This window comes from Chiloscyllium punctatum, chromosome 2, assembly GCF_047496795.1.
Source record: "Chiloscyllium punctatum isolate Juve2018m chromosome 2, sChiPun1.3, whole genome shotgun sequence".
NCBI classification, from domain to species: domain Eukaryota; kingdom Metazoa; phylum Chordata; class Chondrichthyes; order Orectolobiformes; family Hemiscylliidae; genus Chiloscyllium; species Chiloscyllium punctatum.
Window position 1 is genome coordinate 140,125,369 of NC_092740.1, and position 27,610 is coordinate 140,152,978.

A 27,610-nucleotide genomic window follows, 5' to 3' on the forward strand; every position below is an offset into this window, starting at 1 on the left:
GCATTACAGTATAATACAGCATAGGAACAGGCCCTTTGGTCCACCTTTGGCCCTGTGCCGATTCCTAGTCCTTATTTGGACCTGGTTCTTATTGCCCATACGTGGTTTCTATCCCTCTATTCGCTTCCTATTCATGTGTCTACCAAGATACACCTTAAATGCTGCTAACGTACCTCCACTGGCAATGTGGTCCAGGCACCCACCACTTTCTGTGTGAAACAGTTTGCCTCCACTTCTCACCTAAACTTTCCCCTTCCCATCTTGAACCTGTTCCCTCTTGTAGTTGATCTTTCCATCCTGGGAAAAAGCCTCTGACTATCCACCCTATCTATGCCCTCAAAGTTTTGTAGACCTCTATCAGGTTACCCCTCAGCCTCTGTCTTTCCAGTGAAACAGTCTGAAGCTGAGGTATCCAATTTGGACAAATGGAATCTTAGTGCCTTTATGATGTTTAATTTTGAAATTTGCACTCCCCCAACTAAATAAAATCCATTAATGAATTAACTAGAATAAGTGGGAGTCTAAAAATCCAGGGATAGTGAAGGAAAGGACTCGCTGCAAGTATGATGATAGTAAATTCTGAGCAGAACAGGATATTAGTCTTCCCAATATTTGTTCTCCTGACTTCAGCACACCAACAGTGCAAAAGGGTGGTATGAGCCCTGAATCTAGTTTTGATTGCTGGGGGTATTAGTCAATTAAATGCCCCCTCCCTCCACTGATGGATGCCAGTGTGTCCCATGTGTCAAATGTTGCTAATGCAGTGTTGAATCGTGGACTATGCATTGTATGAGGAGTTTCCCTAATTTACAGTGCTCCATTATTTGCCCAAGTATATTAGCTGCTATATTGTGCGTCCATTGCAAAAAGATACAGAAATGCCAGCAGGATAAAAGTCCGGGTCGAACTCCTCCATGCAACGCCATTATAAGTTGGGGCGGAATGCCATCACCTCCCATCCTGCCTCCAAATTGAGGCCCTCACGTGGCCAATTAATGACTACTTAACTTTATCCCTTCAGTGGTGGTATTGACCAAAGGCAGTTAGTACCTGATCGAGGGAGGTGACATCAACAAACAGAGTTGGGTGGGTGAGGGTGGGGTGGTCCTGCTGAGAGCCACCCTTCAATGTCCTGCCACTGATCATAAATAGCGTTATCTTGCAAAACCACTCTCACCATTTCTTACCTGCCACTTGGGTCGCTCTTCAATCTTGAAGCACCCAGTAGGTGTCATTCTGGTAACAGCTACAGCCTCCCCTGTGGTGATTAGCTAGCTGCTCTTGGTAGGAAGGATTTCCATTCCTTGGGTCCTAGATTGGGGAAAGACTCACTACTGGCCTGAGTGGCACTTCTCAAGGAGGGGACACTGATCTCCCACTGACTCTCCAGCCAGCAGTCCAGCCCAAAGTATGTGAATAAATAGATTTCGTTTAGCTAATTCAAAGGTAACAAACAGATTGATGACCATATCGTCAAAGGTATTGCCAGACAACTTAGTTCGAGTCAACTAACGCTTTATTTGTTATTTAAAGCAAAGATTAAAACCAGCTTCAAGCAATGACGTTAGTTATCTTTTTCTTAGAAGATGGGCATTGCTGTCAACATGGGCATGTATTGTCCATCCTTAGTTGTTTCTTAAACTGCTGTTGATCCATATGGTGAAGGTACTTCCACATCTCTGTCGGGTCAGCGGTTCTAGAATTTTGACTAAGTGACAGTGAAAGAATTTGATGAAAAATGTTCAAGACAGTTTAGTGTGTATTTTGACGAAAAACCTAGAGGGAAATATATTCCCTTGTACCTGCTGCACTTTTGCGAAAAGACAGCAGAAATTGCAAGATGGAAGATGCTGTGGAAGAAACCTTTGCAAGTTGGAAGTTTGATTTGAATTATACAATTTCATTCTATTACTTGGTAATATTTATTGATTATTACTAATTTTATAAATACTGTAATCTATTTCCCCTGACAGGAAATGATGTACGTGTGGAATGGATTTGCAATACTGGGTAAACGAGCAGACTTGACTGAGAACATGCTGGTTACAATAGAAAAGGAAGAAATAGAGTTACAAAATCACCCCAGTGAGTACATTGTAATGTTGCACACAAAGCACATGTCTAGTATGTTTAAAAACATCACTCAGAGAGCAAATCAGACTAAAACACTTGCCTTCTTACCTGGCTGAGTTCAATGGTCTGCGAGAAATGCATTGTTTGATCAATTCTTTCTGTGGATTGCTAAACGTGTGGAATAATTAGAGAAAAATACATCAGAAACAATAAAAGAGTTAGAAGTAAATTCTGGAAGGTCCTGCTTTAGATATGGTTACGTTGGATATTCTCTGCTACAATAACTGGAGAAATAGTAATTTTGCCTCAGAAACTGACCAAATCTAATTCATGCCTGGTAGCCTTTTGCAGGGAAGTACACATATTAAGATTGGACAATGATGTACATTGTCAAAACTCATCAGTGATCTTTGTGTCAGCCTCTCTCTCAGTTAATTTTTTTTCCCCTGCTCATCTCAGTTAAATTTCCTGACTTTGTCTAAGGCCACATCTGAAGAAAAGCCAGCTGGCAGATGTTACTGATGTGGCTTGGCATTGTTGAGCTCATACTGGATTAGTGGTGCTGGAAGAGCACAGCAGTTCAGGCAGCATCCAACGAGCAGCGAAATCAATGTTTCGGGCAAAAGCCCTTCATCAGGAATAAAGGCAGTGAGCCTGAAGCATGGAGAGATAAGCTAGAGGACGGTGGGGGTGGGGAGAGAGTAGCATAGAGTACAATGGGTGAGTGGGGGAGGGGATGAAGGTGATAGGTCAAGGAGGAGAGGGTGGAGTGGATAGGTGGAAAAGAAGATAGGCAGGTCGGACAAGTCAAGGAGACAGTAACTGAGCTGGAAGCTTGAAACTAGGATGAGGTGGGGGAAGGGGAGATGAGGAAGCTTTTGAAGTCCACATTGATGCCCTGGGGTTGAAGTGTTCCGAGGCGGAAGATGAGGCGTTCTTCCTCCAGGCGTCTGGTGGTGAGGGAGCGGCGGTGAAGGAGGCCCAGGACCTCCATGTCCTCGGCAGAGTGGGAGGGGGAGTTGAAATGTTGGGCCACGGGGCGGTTTGGTTGATTGGTGCGGGTGTCTCGGAGATGTTCCCTAAAGCGCTCTGCTAGGAGGCGCCCAGTCTCCCCATTGTAGAGGAGACCACATCGGGAGCAACGGATACAATAAATGATATTGGTGGATGTGCAGGTGAAACTTTGATGGATGTGGAAGACTCCTTTAGGGCCTTGGGTAGAGGTGAGGGAGGAGGTGTGGGCACACGTTTTACAGTTCCTGCGGTGGCAGGGGAAGGTGCCAGAATGGGAGGGTGGGTCGTAGGGGGGCGTGGACCTGACCAGGTAGTCACGGAGGGAACGGTCTTTGCGGAAGGTGGAAAGGGGTGGGGAGGGAAATATATCCCTGGTGGTGGGGTCTTTTTGCAGGTGGCGGAAATGTCGGTGGATGATTTGGTTGATGCGAAGGTTTGTAGGGTGGAAGGTGAGCACCAGGGGCGTTCTGTCCTTGGTACGGTTGGAGGGGTGGGGTCTGAGGGCGGAGATGCGGGATGTGGACGAGATGCGTTGGAGGGCATCTTTAACCACGTGGGAAGGGAAATTGCGGTCTCTAAAGAAGGAGGCCATCTGGTGTGTTCTATGGTGGAACTGGTCCTCCTGGGAGCAGATACGGCGGAGGCGGAGAAATTGGGAATACGGGATGGCATTTTTGCAAGAGATAGGGTGGGACAAGGTGTAATCCAGGTAGTTGTGGGAGTCAGTGGGTTTGTAAAAAAATGTCAGTGTCAAGTCGGTCGTCACTAATGGAGATGGAGAGGTCCAGGAAGGGGAGCGAGGTGTCAGAGATAGTCCAGGTAAATTTAAGGTCAGGGTGGAATGTGTTGGTGAAGTTGATGAATTGCTCAACCTCCTCGCAGGAGCACGAGGTGGCGCCAATGCAGTCATCAATGTAGCGGAGGAAGAGGTGGGGAGTGGTGCCGGTGTAATTACGGAAGATCAACTGTTCTACATAGCCAACAAAGAGACAGGCATAGCTGGGGCCCATACGTGTGCCCATGGCTACGCCTTTGGTCTGGAGGAAGTGGGAGGATTCAAAGGAGAAATTGTTAAGGGTGAGGACCAGTTCGGCCAAACGAATGAGAGTGTCAGTGGAAGGGTACTGTTGGGGACGCACTCTAGTAGGGAACGCAAATACAATTAGGACATATTCAGAATATGCAGGATATTAAATGTAAATTTAAGGACAAAATACAGTCAGCTATAGCGTAACAAAACAGATATTACAGCTGATAGTTTCAGTAACAATATCAATATCTCAATTACAAAAATTGTTGAACTTTCTTCATTGTAATGATTCACTTGCCTCCAAAGAGCCTGTTGAATATCAAGCAGATGATGAGAGTCTGGTACAGCTCCTGAAAGGGCTATGTCTCAAGCATTTGGGCCGCCTCTTACAAGCTGAGCTCTGCTTTAATCAGGTGATTCAAAGGTAAGGTGACTTGTCGAAATACTTCTAGTGATTTAAAAAACCCATTTATCAAATAATCATGTTGTCAGACAGAATAGAGATACATCAATGAATAGTCAGTGCCTGGCCCTAGATAGTTAATTGATAGAATGAGCAGATAAAACATGCAGTTATAGCCAAATAAACTTAAATAAAGAAGTGCAGCAAAATCGAATTAATTTTTAAAAAATGTTCTACTAAGAAAGAATTTATTCAGTATTTAAATGGATACGTTCACACCAGCATTGAAACACAATCATACTCAGTAATACTGTTTAAATCTCTATTGTGTATTAATTTGTGTATACTTTGCAACAGAGACTTACATTTATATAGCATGTTTCGCCAAAAAGAAACAGCCCAAAACATTTCATAGGACTGTAGATATATTTAATCAACCTGCTCAGATATGTCATGACACATGTCTCAGCCAGATTTTGACTATCACGTGCAATCTCACAAAATTGGTCCTCATTCAAAGATCACTCTGGGATGGCAGATCCTTACTGACCTCCTATTCTCTTCAGCTGTCATGCTCTGTATTGCCAAAGCCAATTCCAAGGTTTATTTAGCTCTTCTTCAAGCACAACATTCGCAAATAAAACTGGTAGACCGCAATGGAAATGTAGTTGACTATAATGTATAACTTTAAACTTTATTTCTTTATTTTTCTACTTAATATTAAGAAGGACAATGATGTTTAACTTTATTTCTATATTTTGCTACTTCGTATCTAAGATTTTTTACCCTGATACCTTTGTACCTAAGATGGCACCAGGAATGGCGACATTATACACTAGTACTCCTGTATTTCTGTATTTGAATAAACATGACAATAACATCTAATCCTAAAATGCCTTACTGAAGATTTTAATTTTGATAATGCAGTCATTCTGCTATCCAGCATTAGACAAGGTACTATTAGAGATCAACTGAGAAAAGTAAATAAATAATCAGGAGTATGAATCTCCAGATTTATGTTATTCCTACAGGTTTTAAATTGTTGATTTCTGGTTGTTTGGCTTCTGCACTTCTCACACTCACAATAAACACTTACTTGATTTACTTTCATTTACTGTGACATTTGGGACTGTGGTAATCTACTCAGATTTTTTCAGCAGTGCGTCGATTTGAATATTTTAAAATGCATAAAGTTTGCTTTTTGATCGTTGTGTATTCAGGATTGTGTTTGTAAATATTTGAGCTTTCTTTTTTATTTACGTAGTGAGAAGAGGATAAGATATGACCATTATTTGGTGCCATTTACTCTTTATGAAATGGGATTGTTATACAAACAGCAAGGACACAACGATAAAGCCAGAATGTACTTTGAAACTGCAAAGTAAGTGCCATAGAAAAATATTAAATTTACAACGGTATTATGAATAATTAATTGATTGCTTTTCATTTCTTCTTCCTTTATCTACCTGGGGGATAAACCAATTAACAAAAATCATACTGGAATTCCAGTGTTCCATTGAGCATTATCTGTTCTTTTTATATCCTGTAGCTGGAATGGGCTTTTTCTCTGATATCTGAATTGACCACTGGTCCTCTTCTCTAGTAGAGAGAATGAGAAGATTTGAATTTCCGATAGTAACTTGAGTGATCTTGTGATGTTCCAAAATATTCTATAGCGAGTGAAATGTTATAGAGTCATAGAGATGTACAGCATGGAAACAGACCCTTCGGTCCAACCTGTCCATGCCGACCAGATATCCCAACCCCATCTGGTCCCACCTGCTAGCACCCAGCCCATATCCCTCCAAACCATTCCTATTCATATACCCATCCAAATGCCTCTTAAATGAGGCAATTGTACCAGCCTCCACCACATCCTCTGGCAGCTCATTCCATACACATACCACCTTCTGTGTGAAAATTTTGCCCCGTAGGTCTCTTTTATATCTTTCCCCTCTCACCCTAAACCTATGCCCTCTAGTTCTGGACTCCCCGACTCCAGGGAAAAGACTTTGTCTATTTACCCTATCCATGCCCCTCATAATTTTGTAGACCTCTATAAGGTCACCACTCAGCCTTCAACGCTCCAGGGAAAACAGCTCCAGCCTGTTCAGCCTCTCCCTATAGCTCAAATCCTCCAACCCTGGCAACATCCATGGCAGTCAATTTGTAACAGATACAAGTATGTTCCACAAACTTCAATGAAATAATTATAAAGCTATCTGTTTTAATAATGTTAATTAAGTGGCAAGTGTTGACCAGGCCACCCCTGTTGATCTTCTTGTGGGGCCATGGGATCTTTTCGGGGAGAGGGCTTATGGGACCTCGATTTAAATTTTCATTCAAAGGATGGTGTCTCTGTTAGTACACTACATGTATCTGAATTATTTACCTTTCCTCATTAAAACTACATATTTTAATTTCAATTATTGAAATTTGCTCTGAAAAAAAACACTACCTTCACAGATATACGGTCAGTTTGATTCATTCTGCATAGCATTAGGAATTGGTCTGGCCCACTGAACACATTGAAGGCTATTGTTTCTGATAATACCCCTCTTATAATGATGGAAATTTTCACCAGAACTAGTTGTGTATCTGCTTCTATCTGAATGTGAAAAATTACTCTGATGTGCAATGAATTTTCCAAGAAGAAACATGGACAAGAATATTGCTTACTGAAAGAAAAGGACAGAAATGTTGAACTTCTCACCGTCATGAATGTTTTTATCCACGCTACTCATATCAGCTCACCCTCCAGACTGCATAATTTATGGCATGCAACTTGGCCATTGCAGATTCAGGGTACCTGGTCTTGAAACAGACCAGGCCTGCCACTGACATGAACATACAGATGTTCCACAAGTGACTTACCCATTCCATGATCTCAAATTAAAATGAATACCAAATGCCCAATATATTACCTTCACCCTCACTGGATGCCATTTTTGGCTGGAGATTCAACTGGATTCAAGCAATCAGGGAAGACTCAACCCATGATAGTTGATTTAATATTCCTCAATATTTGTCCCCATAATTGAGTTGCAACTTGAATTTGCATTGGATGAATGTCAAGAGGACTTTGGCTTATGATATAAACAGAACAAAACACTTTTCTCATCCAATTGAATTCTACTTATGCTGACATGTTAATACAAAGTTTATCAAAATGACTGGCTGAATATATTGCTATTACCTGGGAGTGTGAAACCCTCAGTTTAGGGTCAAAGGTTATTATCCAACCATCATTGTTCCCTAATCTTAGTGCCTGAAGTACTGCAAACCAGAGAGATTTCATGGGGTTATTAAATATATTTGGTATTTCTAACCATATGACTCTAAGAATGGCCATGGAAAAATATGCACACTCTAAATTATACCAAGAAGGAGTAATTCTTCATTTCCTTGCTTTCCACTTAATGCATTCCTATATTTTCTTTTCCTATACTGCAGGAATAACTACAAAGACTATTCAATGGAATCTAGGTTACATTTTAGGATCCATGCTGCACTGAACAGTTTGAAGAACTCCCCTACCTCAACACCTTGACCAGTTCCTCAGAATCAAATTCCTGAAGTACGTTGCAATAAATAAATATGTGTACGGGTAGGAGTGATATGCAAATCACAAACTAGAGCAAAATAATGCTGACATAATCTGCTGTCTTAGAAGTATTCTGAATGTAGTAATACGTCCCCCTTTTCCCATTTTACAAATTAGGATTTTTTCTACAGTGCTGTAAAATGTGTTCAACTCTATATATCCTTGCATAAAAATAAAAGTCAGAGTTTTGTTCTTTATCAAAATCACATTTACAACCTTTGTTTTTACTTGAATGTGGGCAGGAAATGCTGGTGCAATAAAGTTAGATATTGATTCAGGCAGTTCATTTAAAAAAAAATTAAACATTGCTTTAAGCGTTCACGTGAACATAGAACTGAATATCTTGCAACTTTAATGGAAGGATTAAAAAAAACTTTCAATTGTTTAAAAAGAATCTGAAATAAAAGCAGAAAATATGAATGCTCAATTTCTTTTTTGTGATCTGAAAATAAGTTGATATTCAGCTGGAACCTTTCATTGGAATAGAGACTCACCATTGAAAATTGTACCTATATTTACTACTGGTGGACTTGTTATATATTTCCAGCATTTTCTGTTTCTATTGCAGTGAAGCCTTACTACAAGTGCATTTTCTCAGCATTATCCTGGAATTATTAGTTACTGAAAAAGTAAATTGTAATTGGAATACATTGGTGCGCATGCACTTGCGGTAATAGATTCAATGTACATTGCTCAGCACTTATTATGGACTGATCAATGACTTTATGTCAACTCTAACTGAGAATGAACAATCCAAGACCGAAAACACAAGACCCAAGTAACTGAGTATGTGTGTGTAGTTCACTCACTTGAGCAATCCAGGTTTCCAATCCCAGTAATTTGGTCATATTTCTCCACTTAATTGTTCAGTTTGAATACTGTGGTACTGGAGATTTTTCAAATCTCTATCTTGTTCTGTTACTTTGTTGTCAAATAAATTCTAAATCAGGTCACTGAGAGCTATTGTTCTTGGTTAAAGATGCATACAAATCAGTTAGCCCATGAAGCTCCACAGTGCAACACATCTGTGTGTGACTAATGAAGTTAAAAGCTTTGATCACCCCTGCTGTAATACGTTAGCTCAAAACCATAGCAAGATCCAGGATCAAAATCTATATATGGGTGCAATTGATACAATAACTAATAAACTCCAGTTAGCACATAAATTAATAGAATAATTATGGAATTGGCATTATTTTATATAATTCGCCCCGGGTTTTTATCCAGTATTCCTGGTTCTACAAATTGTCTTCGATTTAAGTGCAATTCCCTATGTCTTCTTTGTCTCTACCATTGTTGTATGCCACTGTATTTCTCTGGTTATGAATAGGAAGAACCAAGTCACCAATATGAACCAAGGTTATAATTTACTGCATTCATCTTAGTAAATTTGGCCAGTGCCTTCATATTGAAAATTGAATTGAATTCCTGAGATAAAGCTGATAAATTTAATTGTCCTATAAACATTTTGGGACCTCCATTTTATTCAGGGACTGTGAGTTAGGTTTCAGTACAATAGATTTATTAAGACGACAAAGGTATTTAAGTTATTTCTCAAATTGTACCAAGTCCTGTTCACCATCTGACCTATGCTCACTGATCTACACTGATCCCTGTTTAAGCAGCGTCTTAATTTAAAAATTCTATCCGTGTGCAGAATCTTCAGCTATTTCTGGCAGCTTGTTTTAAGACAGGAAGGATATGCAATTAAGCAAAAAGGCCCATGGTTGACTTTCTGACCCCTCTGCCAATTAATCCCTCACATTGGCAAAATAATGATCACCTAAGGACCCCGATTTGCCAGCACTATTTTGAAATCAACTGTCGTCATAGCAGCTAAAACAATGCAGCCGACTTGCCAACTTTGGGGGTGAGGGTGTTCCCTAGATCAAAGACACTTGGTATCTGTACAAGGAACTCAATATTGGAAGGAAGAAAGTCTTCTGAGAGCCACTTTTCCCATCCTTGTTTCCAACTCCCATCTGCTCCCCTCTCCCAGCAACTGGTACCCTTCCTGATGTTATCTGCCTGTGGTTTGGGCCTCTTCTCAATCTTGGGACTCTGAAACTTCTCCTTGTGCAGTGCAACAGCCTCCCCAGCGGTTCTGCTGAGGGTAAGAGTTGCTGGCCTGTAATTAGCCACCAGCTCTCAGTTGGCAAGATTTGTGCTGCTCTGGTCCAGATTCCAGAGAGAGGCCTGATTGACAAGCTTTCCCAAAAAGAGGCAGTGTGGGTCTCTTGCTGGTTCTCTAGCATATAGGGGACACCCTCAACATCTAGATAAGATTCACCCCTTTGTTTCAAATCCCTCCATGGCATTGCTTATCCATATCTCTGTTAGCTCCTCTTGCCTTCCAACCCCCATTGACTTCTGTACCCTTTGAATTTAAGCGTCTTGTGCATTCCAAATTATAATTCCATCAATGGTCCCTAAGCTCTGAAATTCCCCCCATAAGCCTCTCTGTTTCTATATTTTTCTTCTCTTTTAAGACCACCCTTAAAATCCTGCCTTTTTTTACCAAGTTACTAGTCATCAGACCTAATTTTTTAAATTCAGTTTAGTGTCCAGTTTTGTTCTGTAATGCTCCTGTAAGGCACCTTTTGGATGTATTATTACATTAAATGCACTGTATAAATATATTTTTTGTTTAAAAACTCTTTCGTATTTTCTTTTAAAATTGGAATTTATGATTTAGTAAACTTACAGTTCATAGTCAAAACTCAACTCCAATTGGTGTGGATATTTTCATTTTCTACACCTCAGAACGTGGTTAAAACTCTGGTCTAGGTAACAGAATTGGAGTTTTGCCCTCATTGGTTCTCAGTGGTTTAGAATGAAGTGATAAGAGTGATCTTTCAAAATATTGACATAATTTGCAAAACAGACATTTGGAGTTGCATGATTTAGAGGTTTAGGTTGTATTGAGGTCGAGTGGTTTCAGTTTGGCCCACTGTTTATGACATAGCTGTGAACCAAAAAATTGCATTAATTGCTTGCATTTTCAAGACAGGAAACAAAAAGAGCCAAAATCTAAGTACAAAATATAAAATGCTGAAAATTAGAAATAAAATGAAGGGCCACCAACCTGAAATGTAAACTCTGTTTCTGTTTCCCCAGATACTTACAGCGCTGCTTGGTTTTTCCAGCATTTTCCATTTGTATTTGAGCCATAATTTAGTTGGTCCCAGTGAAAACTGCCATTAAACCTTCTTGTAGCTGAATAGGATGTCTGTTAGCTTGCTGGAAGTCTCGCTAACCAGTCAGAGAATTGATGGGGAATGCGCATCCATTGCTTAGGAAAGGCCTATGGAATCTAGGCTACTTTGAACACTTAAGTGCCCACAGTGGGAACCCCCCCCCCCCCCCCCGCCCCGGCCATTCCGTGGCAATGGAAGTCCCATTCACTTACAGTTGCTGGCCAATCTGAGACTGACAACTTCTCATTGATATCAGCGGAAGCTATGACTCTTGGCTGCAATGCACCCATCAGTGGCCCAGGATTGAGAAGCAGCCCAGGCCAAACGCGAGATGATCATGAAGTGGGTTGCAGGGTGGTCAGGGGCGGCACAGTGGCTCAGTCATTAGCACTATTATCTCACAGCACCAGAGACCCGGGTTCAATTCCACCTTTGGTCACCTGTCTGTGTGGAATTTGTACGTTGTCTACGTGGGTTTCCTCCCACGGTCCAAGGATGTGTAGGTTTGGCAGATTGGTTATGCTAAATTGCCCATAGTGTCCAGGCATGTGCAGCTAGGTGGGTTAGCCACAGGAAATGCAGGATTGTGGGGATAGAGTAGGTTTGGGTGGGTTGCTGTTTGGAGTGTCGGTGTGGGCTAAATGGCCTGCTTCCACCCTGTAGGGATTCTGTTGATTCTATTCTATTACAGACAAGGTGAGAGGCTGGGGGAAGGTATCTTTCACTGGCCTTCCCCATTTCCAATGCCAGATCCCTTGAGGAGGCAGAGATTGACCATGGGACCCTGGCATGTGAGGCCACTGGCAAAGCCAGCAAGGTTTGGTTGACAGCCTCCTGAAGGCACAGGAAAGCCATGTGGGCCTCCATTTAAACTAAGTCACTACTAAAGTGTAATGGGTTCAGGGCTAGTGGGTATCAGCTCCATCATTAATGGATCAAATTAATACTCTACTGCTGGTGGCAAGGAGTACTGCGTTAGCCTCTTCCACCCTCCAACTTAATGGGGGGAGATTATCCTGCCATTGGGAGGCTAACACAGGACATCTATTATAGCCCACTTGTTAAATCCAGTCCTGTTGCAGCTCAGGAAGTATTTTATTACAACTTGTTCGTTTTGTAGCATGTTACAGTAGAACCTGTTTTTAAACTCCCACTAGAAAACTAAATGGTGTTGGGTAACTTGAAATACATTTCCCTTGGGCAGTGTTTTAATTAAAGCCATTGACAACTAATTTCCTTGTTCAGCAAGGTATGTTTTTAATGTTAAAAATCGCACAACACCAGGTTATTGTCCAACAGGTTTATTTGGAAGCACTAGCTTTCATAGCTCTGCTCCTTCATTAGGTGGTGATGAAGGAGCAGCACTCCGAAAGGTAGTGCTTCTAAATAAACCTGTTAGACTATAACCTGGTGTTGTGTAATTTTTAAGCTTTGTCCATCCTAGTTCAACATTGGTACCTCCAAATTAAGCTTTTAATGCAAGACTTCTGGGTGACAATCTCTTTCAATAGAGAAATGAGAAGTTTAGAACTGATATACAGATAAACTGATGTTTATCGTTAAATGCATTCCTCTTCACGATAAAATGTTTAATTCATTTTGATGGCCTTTCTTGTGGACTGGAAGATTATAGCAATGAACAACCTTTAAGTCAGTACAGGGTCAGGGAAAATGTGTCCTAGGAAAGTGCAGAAGCAAGCGATCTGTTATGGTGGGGGTGACAGGAGTAATTTAATGGCAAATGGAATGATGCAAGCCTGAAGGAGCTGATAATGGGATACACATAGGGATAGAAGATAGGTCAAGTATTAAAACTCAATTTTCTTAACTGACTCAAGATTATCACTGGGGACTGCAATATAATACAGAATGTTTATATTCTGGAGATTTTAGTGGAATTCATGATTTATTTTCCAATAAATCAATTACAGATCAAGAAATGACATTAATTGCTAGTAACCCTACTTTTTGGTAGAATATTTATTAAGACTATCCCTTTCTTTACGAATGGTAGCTGGCTATCATTCAAGTCCAGTCCTAACTTTTCGTTTTTATAGGACTTTAACATTAATGAGAGGAAACTGATTTTTGTGTGGTACTTATTTGGAATTAAGGAGTTCTTAGATCTTCTCCATGCTCTTTTCCTTTGCAGCACATTATTTATTTGATTGCTGATCTTCACAAAAACACTATAGCTGTACTGTCAAGGCATTTCTAAGACTATTGTCATATTGCTGTGATTTCATGAAAGGGTGAATTGGCATGGGAGTCCACCTTTGGGACTCCACCGTGACCATTTCATTCAAGGTGTCCTGTAAAAGAATTCTATCCTGATAACAGAAAACTGTGTTCCATTCAGTCAATGCGGAAATGCTGCTACTAAGGAAAGATGAATCCATCATGATGGTGTTTAATTTAATTACCAGAGCATTTTCTTGGAAATATTTTTGTATATTTTATGTTGGGTCAAATCATAACTGTAATTTTACTTGTGATTTTAATCCTGAATGAAATATGATGTGAGAATTCATTATTTGCTTTCTGAATGTCAACAGAAGTTGAAGTACATTTTGACGATAAACTACAACATTCCATGAATCTTGGTATATTAAAACAGAAATGCAGGGAGTGCATTTTGAAGCTCCAGTTATATGCTATTTATTTTGTCCAATTAACATATGTTTTCTTATAATAGCTCTAAAAGAGAGGAACATTGGGCACAATTGTTTGGGAACTGTATTTTGGGAGATGCACATATCAATGCTATATATTTATATGTTGGTCATAATATATGTTCATAGCCTATTCTGTGGTATGTGTTGCTTCATATTATGAATGAGTAATTATAATGATAAGTAATATTGATGAAGAGTACTGATCTTAGATGCAGCATTTATGTATTTTTTTTAAACAACAGATTGAAATTCTCCCATTTTATTCAGTATGTATATTACCTGATGCATTATGTTCTTATTATTTGTTGGAATGTTTATACAGTAATTTGTCTGCATTGATGGTATTTGTATTTATTCCTTAAAACTATTAATGAAACCAAACAAAAAATAATTTTTGTTCCAATTTTAAGTTGTCTCTTACAATGTTTACAATAAAAAATTCTGTTAGTGACATGGAGTTTGTTTGTATTTTGAAAGATGGTACATTAGTTACATAACAGTTCCAAACCATGTATTATTTCCACTGCATTCTGTCTAACTCAGCCAATTTCAGTGTTGTGCACTAAGCCTTCCAGCTTAAGTAGAAAATCACGTGAATTATTATGACCATTTTTATCCACTCTCTTAGAATCAACTTTACTTGATTTATAAGCTAATTTATTTTGCCATTGGGTAATGCTAGTCAGTAGTATTGATCCAAGTAACTTTGTCGTATCCTTTCCCATGATCTACAGGAGAGATGATTCTGAATTGTCTCAGTTGATTGCATTCAAGTCTTATTACGCCTTTGTGTCAGAGCTTCCAGCCAGATGACTCCTGTTCCTGTTTTATACGCCTGCTGTTTCTGCAACTGTGGGGAAATATTACCATAAAACATATCTTCCTAACCTTGGTTTGAATGTAAAATTAACTTCAATATAATGGATGTTTTTTTTTCCCTTTGAGTTGTAACAATGAGACCAAGACTCAGTTATTTTGTTTATCTTGACTTGAGGAGAATTGGAGATCCTGCACTGGTGGGGTAGGGGGGTGAGGTGGGGGTTTGACAAATGGTAGATATGAAGGCAAGCATTAGAACATGGGAACAGATGTAGGCCATTCAACCCCTCAAGCCTGTTTTGCCATTCAACGACATCGTGGCTGATCTGTGGCCTAACTCCATATGCCTGCCTTTGGCCCATATCCTTTAATACATTTGCTGAACAAAACATTGTATAAACAGGATTTAAATTTAACAACTGATCTGGCATCAACTACAATTCGTAGAAGAGAGTTTCAAATCTCTACCATACTTTGTAGGAGTCTTTCCTCACATCTCTTCTGAACAGTAGGGCCCTAATTTCTTTTTTAACATTGCAGCACAATATAGGCCATTCGGCCCTCGATGATCCACCGACTGTGAAACCAATCTGAGCCTATCTAACCTACACTAGTCCATTTTCGTCTGTATGTCTATCCAATTATCATTTAAATGCCCTTAAAGTTGGCGAGTCTACTACTGTCACAGGCAGTGCGTTCCATGCCCCTACTACTCTCTGAGTAAAGAAACTACCTCTAACATCTGTCCTATATCTATCACCCCATAATTTAAAGCTATGTCCCCTCGTGCTCGCCATCACAATCTGAGGAAAAAGGCTGTCACTGCCCACACTATCTAACCCTCTGATTATCTTATATGTCTCAATTAAGTCACCTCTCAACCTTCTCTCTCACAAAAACGTCCTCATGTCCCTCAGCCTTTCCTCATAAGGCCTTCCTTACATATCAGGCAACATCCTAGTAAATCTGCTCTGAATCCTTTCCAATGCTTCCACATCCTTCATGTAATGCGGTGACCAGAACTGTACACAGTACTCCAAGTGCAGTTGCACCAGAGTTTTGTACAGCTGGAGCATGACCTCGTGGTTCAGAAACTCAATCCCTCTACTAATTAAAGCTAGCACACTGTATGCATTCTTAACAACCCTATCAACCTAGGTGGTAGCTTTCAGGGATCTATGTACATGGACACCAAGATCTCTCTGTTCATCTACACTACCATTAGCCCAGTATTCTGCAACAATGGACCCAAAACAATTCTTTGCGGTACATCACTAGTAACTGAACTCCAGGATGAACATTTTCCATCAACCACCACCCTCTGTCTTCTTTCAGCTAACCAGTCTCTGATCCAACCCACTAAATCACCCTCAATCCCATGCCTCCGTATTTTGTGCTATAGTCTACCAAGGGGAACCTTATCAAATGCCTTACTGAAATCCATATGCACCACATCAGCTGCTTTATCCTCATCCACCTATTTGGTCACCTCCTCAAAGAACTCATAAGGCTTGTGAGGTATGACCTACCCTTCACAAAATCATGTTGACTATCCCTAATCAACTAATTACTAGACTATTCCCCCCAGAACTAGAGTCTTCAGTCTACCTTTATCTACCTGCCTTCTCCTGAAGACACTGGATTTAAAGACAATAAATCACATAGTTGGAAGACTGAGTGAGCAAAGTGGAGATTTTGGGCAAGGGAGGAAACCGAGTGCAGAAGTAGTTGGGAAGCATATCTGTACTTTAGATATATAAAATCTCTATTTCAACCTGTATTCCTGATACTCTGAGACACATTAATAAGAGAATAGCAGTTTTGACCTCTTGAGCTTTAACTCAGAAAAAATTGAAATTGCATTCAATTTTTTTTCTCTCAGATCATCTAAGTGGGATGTCAGTTTTTTATATCTACTTTGCGTACAGCATATTTTGCAACAGAACAAAGTTCTGAATAAACTATGCTTTAATCAAGTGTTTGAAGACTGACTTAAACTGCGTCTTTCCCATCAGCCTTCCTTATGGATTGCAAAGTTTTGAACAGAATTTCTGCTGTGCGTTTGTCCCATTTAGCCAAAGATATTTTGGAACTTATTTCAAATTGAAATTTTAAAAAGCAGTTCAAATCACACGAGATCACATGATTGGTAAGATAAAGCATATAAAGGGCTTTACTACTGAACTCTGTTAATTTTGCTTGTTTGATTAGTTTAGGCAGACATTTATTTTACTGTTAGTATGTAGTCTTGAGGAATCTGATTAAATGCATATTCATGTGATGATATAGCTCTCTATAACAAAAATATATAATTATCCCTTGCAAAGCACATTAACAGAGAGACTCAGACAAATTAAATTAGAAGAACATGCAATATTTGATGTTAAAGTAAAAGAACGATTTCATGCAAATGTGCAATTTTCATATTGCAAACAGCAAAACACTTTCATGTGAATTATGTCAATTTGCACAGTCAGAAACATTGGGAGTAATACCAACAGAACAATGCCTTTCAAACAAACGATTAATTGTTAAATTCTAAATGTATTGAGATTTTTCTTGTTTTGCTTTGGTCTGTTACCAATTAATTGGTAAAGGATGATTGCTTCGCTAATGACGATTATTGTTAGATTGAGCATTACGATCCACTTTGGAAGAGTAAACTGATTCCTTTCTCTGTCCCATTCCTTGACTGGTCACAGCAAAGTCTGAGGGCTGAATCCTCCCCGGCCCTGAATGATATGAATCAGTTGGGAATTTCCCGTGAGAATATGGAATCAAAAGAGATGATGAGGGAACAAAAGGTTTTGATGGCGAGATGAGCATCTTACTAGTGTGCAATGAGGGGTTTATTTATATGCATGAAACATCTCACTATTAAGTAATTGCACCTTATATGCTTTTTGTCATTTTCCAAGGCAGCAGAGAGAAATGAGATGGTGATAATTCCCAACATGAAAGTGTGATGGGCATCTGGCAGCTGCAGTTCACCAGCCTCCTCTCCAGGCTTCTGTCTTGGCCAACATTCCCCAATATCTCAACACACATTCCATTGGCGTTGCCTGCTTGCAGCCTCCAGCCAGGGAGGCTGGAATTTTCAAAGCACCAGTATCACCACATTGTCGGACGTAGTCATAGAGTCATAGAACAGTTCAATACTTGTAATGTTGCTGCCAGGCCACTAAGTGTGGGGTTGGAGATACCCATGGAACAGACTGTATTCACGGCTCTGAGCTCATTTACTTAGAACTTTGTGCCTACTTGGATACTCACAGCATCTCTGCCTTGCCTTACCTCACTTTCTTTTAGTGCAGATGTATAGCTAAGCAGCTTGTCATTTTTGGCATGCAATGGACAGTCAAGGGGGACTATAGTCCTTCAGGAAAGGTGATATTAAGAAGCAATTGTTCAAAACAGAAAGCCCTAGTTCTCATTTGATCTCTGAATTGGTCTCACCTATCAGACAATATAGTTCCTCTATCCCATCAAATCTTCCAATATTCTGAGATATCACAATTAGATCACTGCAGTAGCCTTTTATAACTTATGAAATACAAAGAAAAATGTCAATATTTGCTTTGGATCAGAAGCATAAAATTCCTTACTCCGTTGACATGACCCAGGTGAAAGTGTCTTGGAACTGCAGGTTTCTTAGGAGTCATTGAAGGCAAATCCAAAATTAGGGTAGAGGCTTGGTCCCAGAGGTGGGCCTTAGAGTGCTGGTACTTTGTCTAAGATATGAAGACAAATATAAAACATCCCTTCAGCTCACTGTTGCCTGGGCCAACTTAATGACAATCCATACATCCCACTAATTTGTCATTTTCTCTTTGACCTACCATGTCAACTCACCCAGTATTCACTATGGGCAGACTTCAGGACACGTGCTGAGATGAGTTATAGAGTCATAGAGATGTACAGCATGGAAACAGATGCATTGTTCAAACTCATCCATGCCAACCAGATTTCCTAGATTAATCCAGTCCCATTTGCCATATCTCTCTAAACCCTTCCTATTCATCTACCCATCCAGATGTCTTTTAAATGTTATAATTGTACCAGCCTCCACCACTTTCTTTGGCAGCTCATTCTATTCATTGCACCACTCTCTGTGTGAAAAAGTTGCCCCTTAGGCACCTTTTAAATCTTTCCAGTTTCACCTTAGACCTATGTCCTCCAGTTCTGGACTCCCTCAACCTGCAAGAAAGACCTGGGCTAATCATCCTGTCCATGCCCCTCATGATTTTATAAAGCTCTATTAAGTCACCACTCAGCCTCCGACACTCCAGGGAAAACAACCTCAGACTATTCAGCCTTTCCTTATAGCTCCAACCCTCAAACACTGGCAACATTCTTATAAATCTTTTTCTGCACCCTTTTATGTTTAACAACATTTTCCTATAGGAGGGAGACCAGAATTGAATGCAGTGTTCCAAAAGTGGCCTAACCAATATACTGTACATTTGCATCATGACCTCCCAACTCCTAACTCAATGCTCTGACCAATAAAGGAAAGCATACCAAACGCCGCTTTCACTATCCTGTCTACCTGCGACTCCACTTGCATGGAGTTAAAATTAAGTTCTTAAGTATCTATTGAAGAAATCACTTTATAAAATGATCTCATTTATAATAGTCATGCAGATTCTATGAAGAAACTATTTGAATGTAAGTGGCAAACTGATTTGTCTTTCTTCATCTTTTGCCAAAAGTTCTTTTAATTCTGAGATACAGTGCACTGAATACCTCATCCCGGTTTATTTTAGCCATCTATTCTCTTCATTCGCCTTTCCTGTCAATTTCCCCCCATTTTCCTTCTCACAATCCTGACAGCCCTAACTCCAAAGTGTCAACTGTGGGTCATATTCATAGTCGTGACTAATTTGAGTGGAATCATGGAATCAAATCCCACTGAAGCAATTGATCATGTAATTAAGGCTGACATTACTAGCGACAGTACTGACAGAGCGTCTGAAGTGCCATCTTACCAGGTGGATGTTAAAGGTCACGTGTCTGTAGATTGAAGAAGAGCATCAAAAGGGACCAGATTAGGTTAGGATATCTGGTTGGCATGGAAGGGTTAGACCGAAGGATCTGTTTCTGTGCTGTACACCTCTATGACTCTATGACTTAAGCAGCAATAATTCCTCAACTAACATCCAAAACGATATGATCTGTTCAGTATGTAGTTGCTGCTTGTGAGACCTGGTGTGCAAATTGACTGCCACACTTGCTGCACGACTACAATGATTAGATTTCAAAAGTACTTAATTGCCTTTAGATTCCAAAAGGCAGTATTGAGATTGGATATGAAATAACTCCATGAAGTCTGTATCCAGTCAACAAGTCACCTTTTATTTACACGTTAATAATACATGACATTAAGACCACTAGCACAGAGCCGATTCCTCAAGTGAACAGAACTCATGAAGCTCCTGTTTTTTTTTCTTTTTTTCTTTTTCTCTTCTATTACCCCCACACTCCCGCTTAACTCCGTTAGTGCTTATTTTTTCCCCAGCACCCATGGTGTGTGTGTGTGCAGGTGTGAGACACGGTGAAAGACACAAGGTGCACAAATCTTTATTCAAATTTCCACCACCAGGAAAAAAGGAAACACCCGAGTGGCCAGTGACAAGCAGTGCCCTTCACATCAAAGGACAATGCTGTGTGATCAAACAGTGAAGGGCAGGGCAGGGATTAAATCAAAATAGAATGCTCCTGTTCTTATCAGTCAGCCAGGGCTCCCTAATTGGACCATGTTAACATTCACAATCATGGAACTCATTTTCAGTGATATCCACCTGGCTGACCTTATTACAATCACAACAGTATAAAAGCCATTTATTTTCTTTTTGCTTTTTGTGCCATAGTTTCATGCGCCCTAACTGATTTATGAACCCGAGTAAAGGTTTGGACATGCTATGTCTAACTATGAGAGGTAACTCGGGGTGAATATTATTCTCACCTCCAACCTGAACTATTTATAGTCATCTATTTGTAACAGGGGTTGCTGGAAAGCAGTTACAAGTTAGACCCAGGCTTAGCTTCCTACCCTAACCCAAGGATGGTAAAGTCAATTGTGGCATTCCACACTCCTGCTCTACAGGAGATAAACCCAGACCAGTAAATTCAATCCAGGTCCACCTTCATCTGGATGGTTTCACTCATTCATCCCGTTGACATTTTTTACTCCTTGGTTTTCTCAGGATTGAGCTTCAGGCCACTGGGATTCATTGTCCTGCACTATAAATGTACAAAGGCCACCTTTCTAGCTAATCCTTCATTTCCTTGAGAGAATTGATCAAATAGAATCGGAAGGAAAGTTTTTTTTTAGCAAATCAGCATCTTTAAGGACTTTGATTTGCTTTGATATTGTGAGTAATGGATGTTTTTTTTGAATTGATATTTAGGACTTTAGCATTTAGTATCTATTCGTAATTGTCTTTGAGCTGGATAACTTGTTAGGCCATTTTAGAAGGTAGAAAGTGATAGTGAGCTACAGTTCATTTGGTCACATTACTGTCATAGTTCATTAAGGAGTTACAGGATTTTGATCCAGTCTACAGGGCAACAGATCTGAAATTGAAAATTGGAGTAAGACTGGGTTACTCTTTGTCAGATGTCATGGAGTTAAAGTAGGCCTAATGGCCTCCTCCTGTGCTGTAAATATTTTTCTATTGCCTCTGACAACTGAATGGAAGTTCAAATGCAATGGTTTGTAAAAAGGACCTTTATTGAATTTAGTACAGTTCATACACATCTTCAGTGAACAACAGATAACTTTACATGGCGTTAGTAAAGCTATATAATGAGGGTGCTATTTCAGCAAATTCCATAGCTGTGAAATACTAAAATATTACGGAGTCATAGCTTTTTCTTGGATTATGAAGCTCATTAAACTTCACAATTTGAGAATAATTCTGCCTAATTATGTGGAAAAGTTGATTAAGGTACACTTCATCATAAGAAGAATAATCCATTAAATACAATGTGGAGAAATTGTATTGTGGGGACTTGAGATTGTGTGAGTGCTTGGCGGGTCTACAACCTATCAACCTTTGGGAAGTTGATGGAGATGAAATCGGGAGGATATATTCTAATTATGAATGTTATGTTACAGCACAGCTTTATTTGAGAAACTAAGGTGATGGGGAAAGTCAACCAATATGTTGAGGAATTTCGTGGAAATTTAAAAGATTAACTTCATCAAGAACTGGCTAAGTTTAGAAAACAGGAGGGAAGAAAGACAGAGCAAGGGAGTATTCTCTAGCCTTGAAATGTCATGTGTTGTGTTAAGTTGAAGGGATAAATCAAATTGCGAGTTGAGACATGCTGAATTTTATGGGGCGCCATGCTGTGGGCAGTGTTAATTACTTTGAAGTGAAACCTACATCCCATTCATGGGAAGACATTCTGCCTTAGTGAGCTGCTGACCCATCAGGTGACCAGTGCCTCAGTAACCCAGCAGTCCCACTGAGGCTGGCCACTGTTGCCAATACAGGTGCTCTCCAATATTAATGATCTGAAGTAAGTTGTTGGGTGGAGATCTCAGCGAGGGGAATGATTGGCTGGGTTTGATGTCTAGAAAGGGTAGTGTTAAAGGGGTCCATGGAGGGTCCTTCCAATGGGCCTTGAAGACCATGAAAGGGATGTAGGTTTCACTTCAAAGTAATTAACACTGCCCACAGCATGGCGCCCCATAAAATTCAGCATGTCTCAACTCGCAATTTGATTTATCCCTTCAACTTAACACAACACATGACATTTCAAGGCTAGAGAATACTCCCTTGCTCTGTCTTTCTTCCCTCCTGTTTTCTAAACTTAGCCAGTTCTTGATGAAGTTAATCTTTTAAATTTCCACGAAATTCCTCAACATATTGGATGACTTTCCCCATCACCTGGGTTTCTCAAATAAAGCTGTGCTGTAACATAACATTCATAATTAGAATATATCCTCCCGATTTCATCTCTCTCCCTTCCCTCAACCTCCCAAGGGGATTAATGGACCCAAGGTCAAATGTGTTACCTGATGGCTTGTGCATCACCTTAAAATTTCAGACAGATTGGAGATGGAAAACCACTTGATTTATGTGTTTCCTGCCTTAAAGCTCACCAACAGGGGAACATAGAATTCAGCTCAAGATAAAACCTCACTTAAAATCAGCAAATCTTTGCAACTGCAATGCGATGGAATCATGTAATTCATGATGTAATTGACCATAAAACTCTTTATAAGGAAACCAAAGCCAGTCTACCATGAGCATGTGCAGAGAGAGATGTTGGAAACTATATTAGAGAGCTGTATATGATAATCTAATATGTACAGGTGTGAATCGAAGAATGTAATTGTACTTAAGGCCTTGAGGAGCCTTGTGTAGAGAACAGGAGCAAGCACACTTATAAGCAGTTTATATACCACCTACCGGGAGATTAGATTCAGTGAGCTAAGTGCTCAATTATAAAGGTATAATGCAAATAGTATGAGTATTGTGCCAAGTGCCTCCTGAAATCTATTCATGGGTTAATCCTACAGTTTTTCTTGCGTTATGACTTGTATCTGAAATGTGAAAGCACAGCGTTTGGATAATGTAGGGAAAATTAGGCATTTCACTCTGAATTAAATCTTATTTGCATGCACAACTCTCAATACTCATCTCTTTTATCCTCTCAATAAAAATATCACCAGACTCTGTTACGTGCATTAAACTAACTGAAGAATATTTTTCCGGGGTACAGTGCCACCTATGGGAAAAGAAATGGGAATAAGTAATTGAGTTTCATTAAAAAAAAAGTGAGACAACAACAGAATGCAGAACTTACCTTTGATTTTTCGTTATGTTTTGCATCACTGTTCTCCATGCAGGACTTATTGTGACTGTGTTCCCCTTCTCAGTGATTAATTCAGAGCAATAACCTCTAGGGAAGCAATACAAAATGCAGATTTAGCTGCATAGGTAATCATTCTACTTTAGGTATGTGGGTCATTAAAAAAGTTGCAGTAGTTTTCAAAAATGCATTCCTGTCATGCAGATTTACTTGTTGCACTGAAACTGGTTTTAAGTGTGTTCACTGTTTTTCAGAGTGGTTTCTTAGTAATGACACTCCAGCCTTCAGGTAAAGGTTCTGGGATCACTCTCACAACAGGGATTTGAGCACATAATATTAGGATGACAGTGCAGGACTGAAGGAGTGCTGCACGTTAGATCAGATATTAAACCATGACCCCATCTAACCTCTCAGCTATTTAGAAATGGTTTGATAATACAATTGCAAAATATATTCATTTCACATCAGTCATCACTGAAATTGATTATCTGGATTTCCTTATTGCTATTTGTGGGACCTCTGTGCAAATTAACTGAAGTTGTTTCCTGCATCTGTAAAAGATAATAAAAACATGCAGAACATGAATAAATCACAGTTCATGACTTTATATTTCAAAGTGACGAATGATGAGTGGGAATGCTAATGGGAGGGAGAGTAGAATGCAAGGAAATGGGGAAGAAAAGACAGAGTTAGAAACTTGTTTACTCCCTCCTAAAATGCCAACTCAGACCAAACCAGAGTCAGCACTGATTTAGGACTCACCTGCAAGCATTAGCATAGAAACCCCGTGGTTCCAAGATCCAGTTATTTAACTTCAAAGACTGTAAGTTCACGTACAGTGGGTGCATTTTGCACTCCCCAGAAATATCCCTGCTACGTGGGAATTTCCACCTGTTCTCCCTGGAGCTCCGCTGGTTGTTTCTGCTGCCAAACGGCTTTGCTACCTTCCTCCTTTCTGACAGTGCCAACCTATAGGCAACAAGTAGTGGCTCATCCTGAGAGTTTGTGTCAAGGCAGTAGAGGCTTTGAGTCAGAGCATCGTGTAATACCAGACTCCCACTGTCATCAGTAAACTGGAACTGAAATCCTATCACATCCAATGTCCACTGTCTCAGGATGGTGGAAACATTAAATGTGTCATATCCAGAAGATGGCAGCTCACTCAGATTCAAAATCTTCTTGTCAAGTGGATCACTGATGGTGAGGTTTTTCCCTTCCAAACCAATATTATGTATGGTTACATTAACCGTTAGAGACTTCGGATGGAGAGTTCTTCGCAATAGCACCAACTCTGCTGCCACCATGGAGGGCTTGAGTTTGGAAATGTTGAACCATATCCATCCTGGATTGTCATATTCAGGAACTGAAGTAAACATAAGTAAAATTGGTTAAATTTATCAGTCAGTATGAGGTGTGTTTGATTCCTTTATCAAAGATTTCGTTTGCTACATTTCCAATATCCCACTCGTTCTAATGCTTCAGTACATTGCAAGTGCTATTTAAATTAAAGTAATTGCTGTGATAAGGTTAGCAATGGAACGTTTGTATTGAATTGACCTTTTTAGTCCTCTCCCATCAGTAGAGACTTCTGATGCATCAATAGATAATTGTAGAAAGGAGAAACAAGATCAAATATTAAATTCACGAGATTGAAGTATTTTTGTGCTTTGATCAAACTTTTCAGTCTCTTTGCTACTGCTTTACCTGAGTCTGGATTGCTTTTTTAGATATTTTGCTGTATATTCTAATTTCTGTTTTAACTTATTGAGCTTACTTCTTCACTTCACGATTGATGCTCTGGTCTACCATTATACTCTGTGGTAAAACAACCACAATGATTTTGGGTTTCTTTTGTGCTGGTTTTTTGAGTACAGTCTGATGATGGAGTATTTGCCCACTGTTTATTTTTCACTCATTCACGAGATGTGGAAGTCACTGGTTTGGCCAACATTTATTGCCCATCCCTAATTGCCCAGAAAGCAGTTAAAACCATTGCTGTGGGTCTGCAGTTACATGGAGGTCAGAGCAGGCATAGTGGCAATTTCCTTCCCTAAAGTATGTTAGCATGTCAGATGTATTTTTCCAAAACTCAACAATGGTTTCATGTTGATACAAAATTCCAAACTTTTACCGAATTCAAATACTAATGAATTCAAACACTGTCTGCCATGGGGGTGGAATCAGGTTCCCAGGACATTTACCTGAGTCTCCAGATTAACAGTCTAGCAATATTATTCCAGTTGTAACAGTCTTATTTCAGAAGTCAAAATAATAATGATATAACCTATGCTAATCGTTTGACGCAGTGTGGAGGGAATGTGCATTGTTGAGGGTGATTTTAAATAAGACATTGAACTCTGATACTTGAGTAGGATTTTAGGTTTTTTGGAAACCTTTGAGGATTCAAGTCAATGTTATGATTGATAATCGCCTATTTTGCTTCTTGTGTGACATCAATAAAGGGTCTGGACCATTTTTCAAGAAATATTTTAATCTTCCACTTACTGAGGATGCCATCAGATGTTTTTAATGTATTATGCATCCAACCAATGAAAGTTATATTTCTGCTTAAAAATAAATTCCCCAGTAATTTGCAATAAATTCTTAAAGTCAATTTTTTCCTTCCTTCCTTGTGTGGGTATAGCTGGACATATGCTCAGTCATTTACAGCAAATAACCAGGCAAAGCAAGAATTTAGTGCTAAAAATAGGTTTTATGAAAGTATTGAGCCTTACAAACTGTATAAACAATTAAATTATAATACACTGTACCTTTGATACTGCGGAAGCTTTGCACCAGAGTTCCCTCAGTGGTAGCGGAGTCCTTGGTTTCAGATGAGCTGAGTTGCTGATAGATCAGTCTCATATAAGGGTGAAGCTTGGTACGTCGTGGAAATGTAAGCGTGTTTATATGTAACATTTCCAAAATGGCTTTACTGAATGGTTGCTGTATTTCATGATTGTCTGCATAGGAATCTGTTACGTCTGACGCCAAGAAGCAGACGAACAACAAAGCTCCAGAGAGAAAGTCGAACGGTCCCATTGGCATTCTGTTTCTAAGCTCAGTTTTCCCTTCACAGCACACCCTTGGCCGAGTGCGATGTGGGCCCTGATCCTAGAGGAAGAGGAGGGGTGGGAGTAATGATGAACTCCAGCCAGGAAACTGTTGTTAATTAATTGCAAATTCTTGAAACGTTTGGCAGGTTTTGAAACTCATTAGAAGCATTATGAAACAGCAGGAAATCGGCAGTGAACCCTCCAGAGACTGGGAAATATGTTTGGAGTGCAGTAAACCACTGGACACCGCAAAAGCTTTACTGCTGGGTGATCTATTAGCACTCCAAGTACTTTCCAGCTTGATTTGTACTTTACTTTTTCAAAAATATTATTTTTCTTTGATCTCTGTGGGTCACATCCCATTCGGATTGAAATTGGACAGATGGGCTGCTTCAAGATGTATGCCAAAGGCTTTATCATTGCCTAACCTTGGGTCACTTCCAGGGTCATGTGTAAAGAATTGGGTAATAGGTCAAATTGGACAATGAATTCAAAGGCAAAGTAGGATGAATGGCCTCATTCTGTGCTTTTAAGTTTCTATGATTTCCTCCCTAATTTTTCTTCCATCCCATTTTGTGTTGAAGCACAGGCCTGTGCTCACAGCTTCCAGACTGGAATTTTGCCAAGGTGAAATTCAAATCCCCTCTGAGATAAAGTTGAAAATCACACAGGTTATGGTCCAACAGGTTTATTTGAAAATACAAGCTTTCTGAGCACTGCTCCTTTGTCAGGTAGCTAGTGGGGTAGGATCATAACACCGAATTTATAGTAAAATATCAAACCTAGATTGCTGTTAAGTCTTTAAACACTTAGTATGGGGATGCAGGTTTTGATTGATTAATATGTAAATCCCATTACTTTTTCAAGTCACAGTCCCAAGATAACAAAGTTTTATGAAAAAAAGGTGACATCT

General features: G+C 39.7%; 2 protein-coding genes across 4 annotated transcripts in view; one reads left to right on the plus strand and one right to left on the minus strand.

Moving 5' to 3' along the window:
- The window catches only part of ttc39b (tetratricopeptide repeat domain 39B), a 120,142-nt gene extending 105,695 nt beyond the window's left edge, over positions 1 to 14,447 (plus strand). For all 3 annotated transcript variants that reach the window (XM_072589134.1, XM_072589136.1, XM_072589135.1), the window contains 4 exons: positions 1,974 to 2,085; positions 4,424 to 4,541; positions 5,785 to 5,901; positions 7,974 to 14,447. In XM_072589134.1, coding sequence (XP_072445235.1) covers positions 1,974 to 2,085; positions 4,424 to 4,541; positions 5,785 to 5,901; positions 7,974 to 8,070 — 444 coding nt within the window. In that variant the 3' untranslated portion in view covers positions 8,071 to 14,447. The remainder of the gene's footprint in view (positions 1 to 1,973; positions 2,086 to 4,423; positions 4,542 to 5,784; positions 5,902 to 7,973) is intronic.
- An 8,296-nt stretch (positions 14,448 to 22,743) lies between these two features.
- Positions 22,744 to 26,735, minus strand: LOC140493543 (bone morphogenetic protein 2). The gene is made up of 4 exons (XM_072592095.1): positions 26,413 to 26,735; positions 24,404 to 25,004; positions 23,636 to 23,731; positions 22,744 to 23,557 (listed from the first exon to the last, which is right to left on the minus strand). The coding sequence occupies exons 1-4, from the start codon at positions 26,687 to 26,689 to the stop codon at positions 23,440 to 23,442; spliced, it is 1,092 nt and encodes a 363-aa protein (XP_072448196.1). The 5' UTR covers positions 26,690 to 26,735; the 3' UTR covers positions 22,744 to 23,439.
- Between the last annotated feature and the right edge of the window lie 875 nt (positions 26,736 to 27,610).

What these genes read in the sequence shown, in the direction of transcription:
- LOC140493543 (XM_072592095.1), bottom strand. Translation starts at nt 26,689, where the DNA reads ATGCCAATGGGACCGTTCGACTTTCTCTCTGGAGCTTTGTTGTTCGTC. An exon ending in TTCTATGCTAATGCTTGCAG is followed by an intron (nt 23,732 to 24,403) that starts GTGAGTCCTAAA and finishes TTGCTTCCCTAG; the next exon opens with AGGTTATTGCTCTGAATTAA. An exon ending in AACATAACGAAAAATCAAAG is followed by an intron (nt 23,558 to 23,635) that starts GTAAGTTCTGCA and finishes CTTTTCCCATAG; the next exon opens with GTGGCACTGTACCCCGGAAA.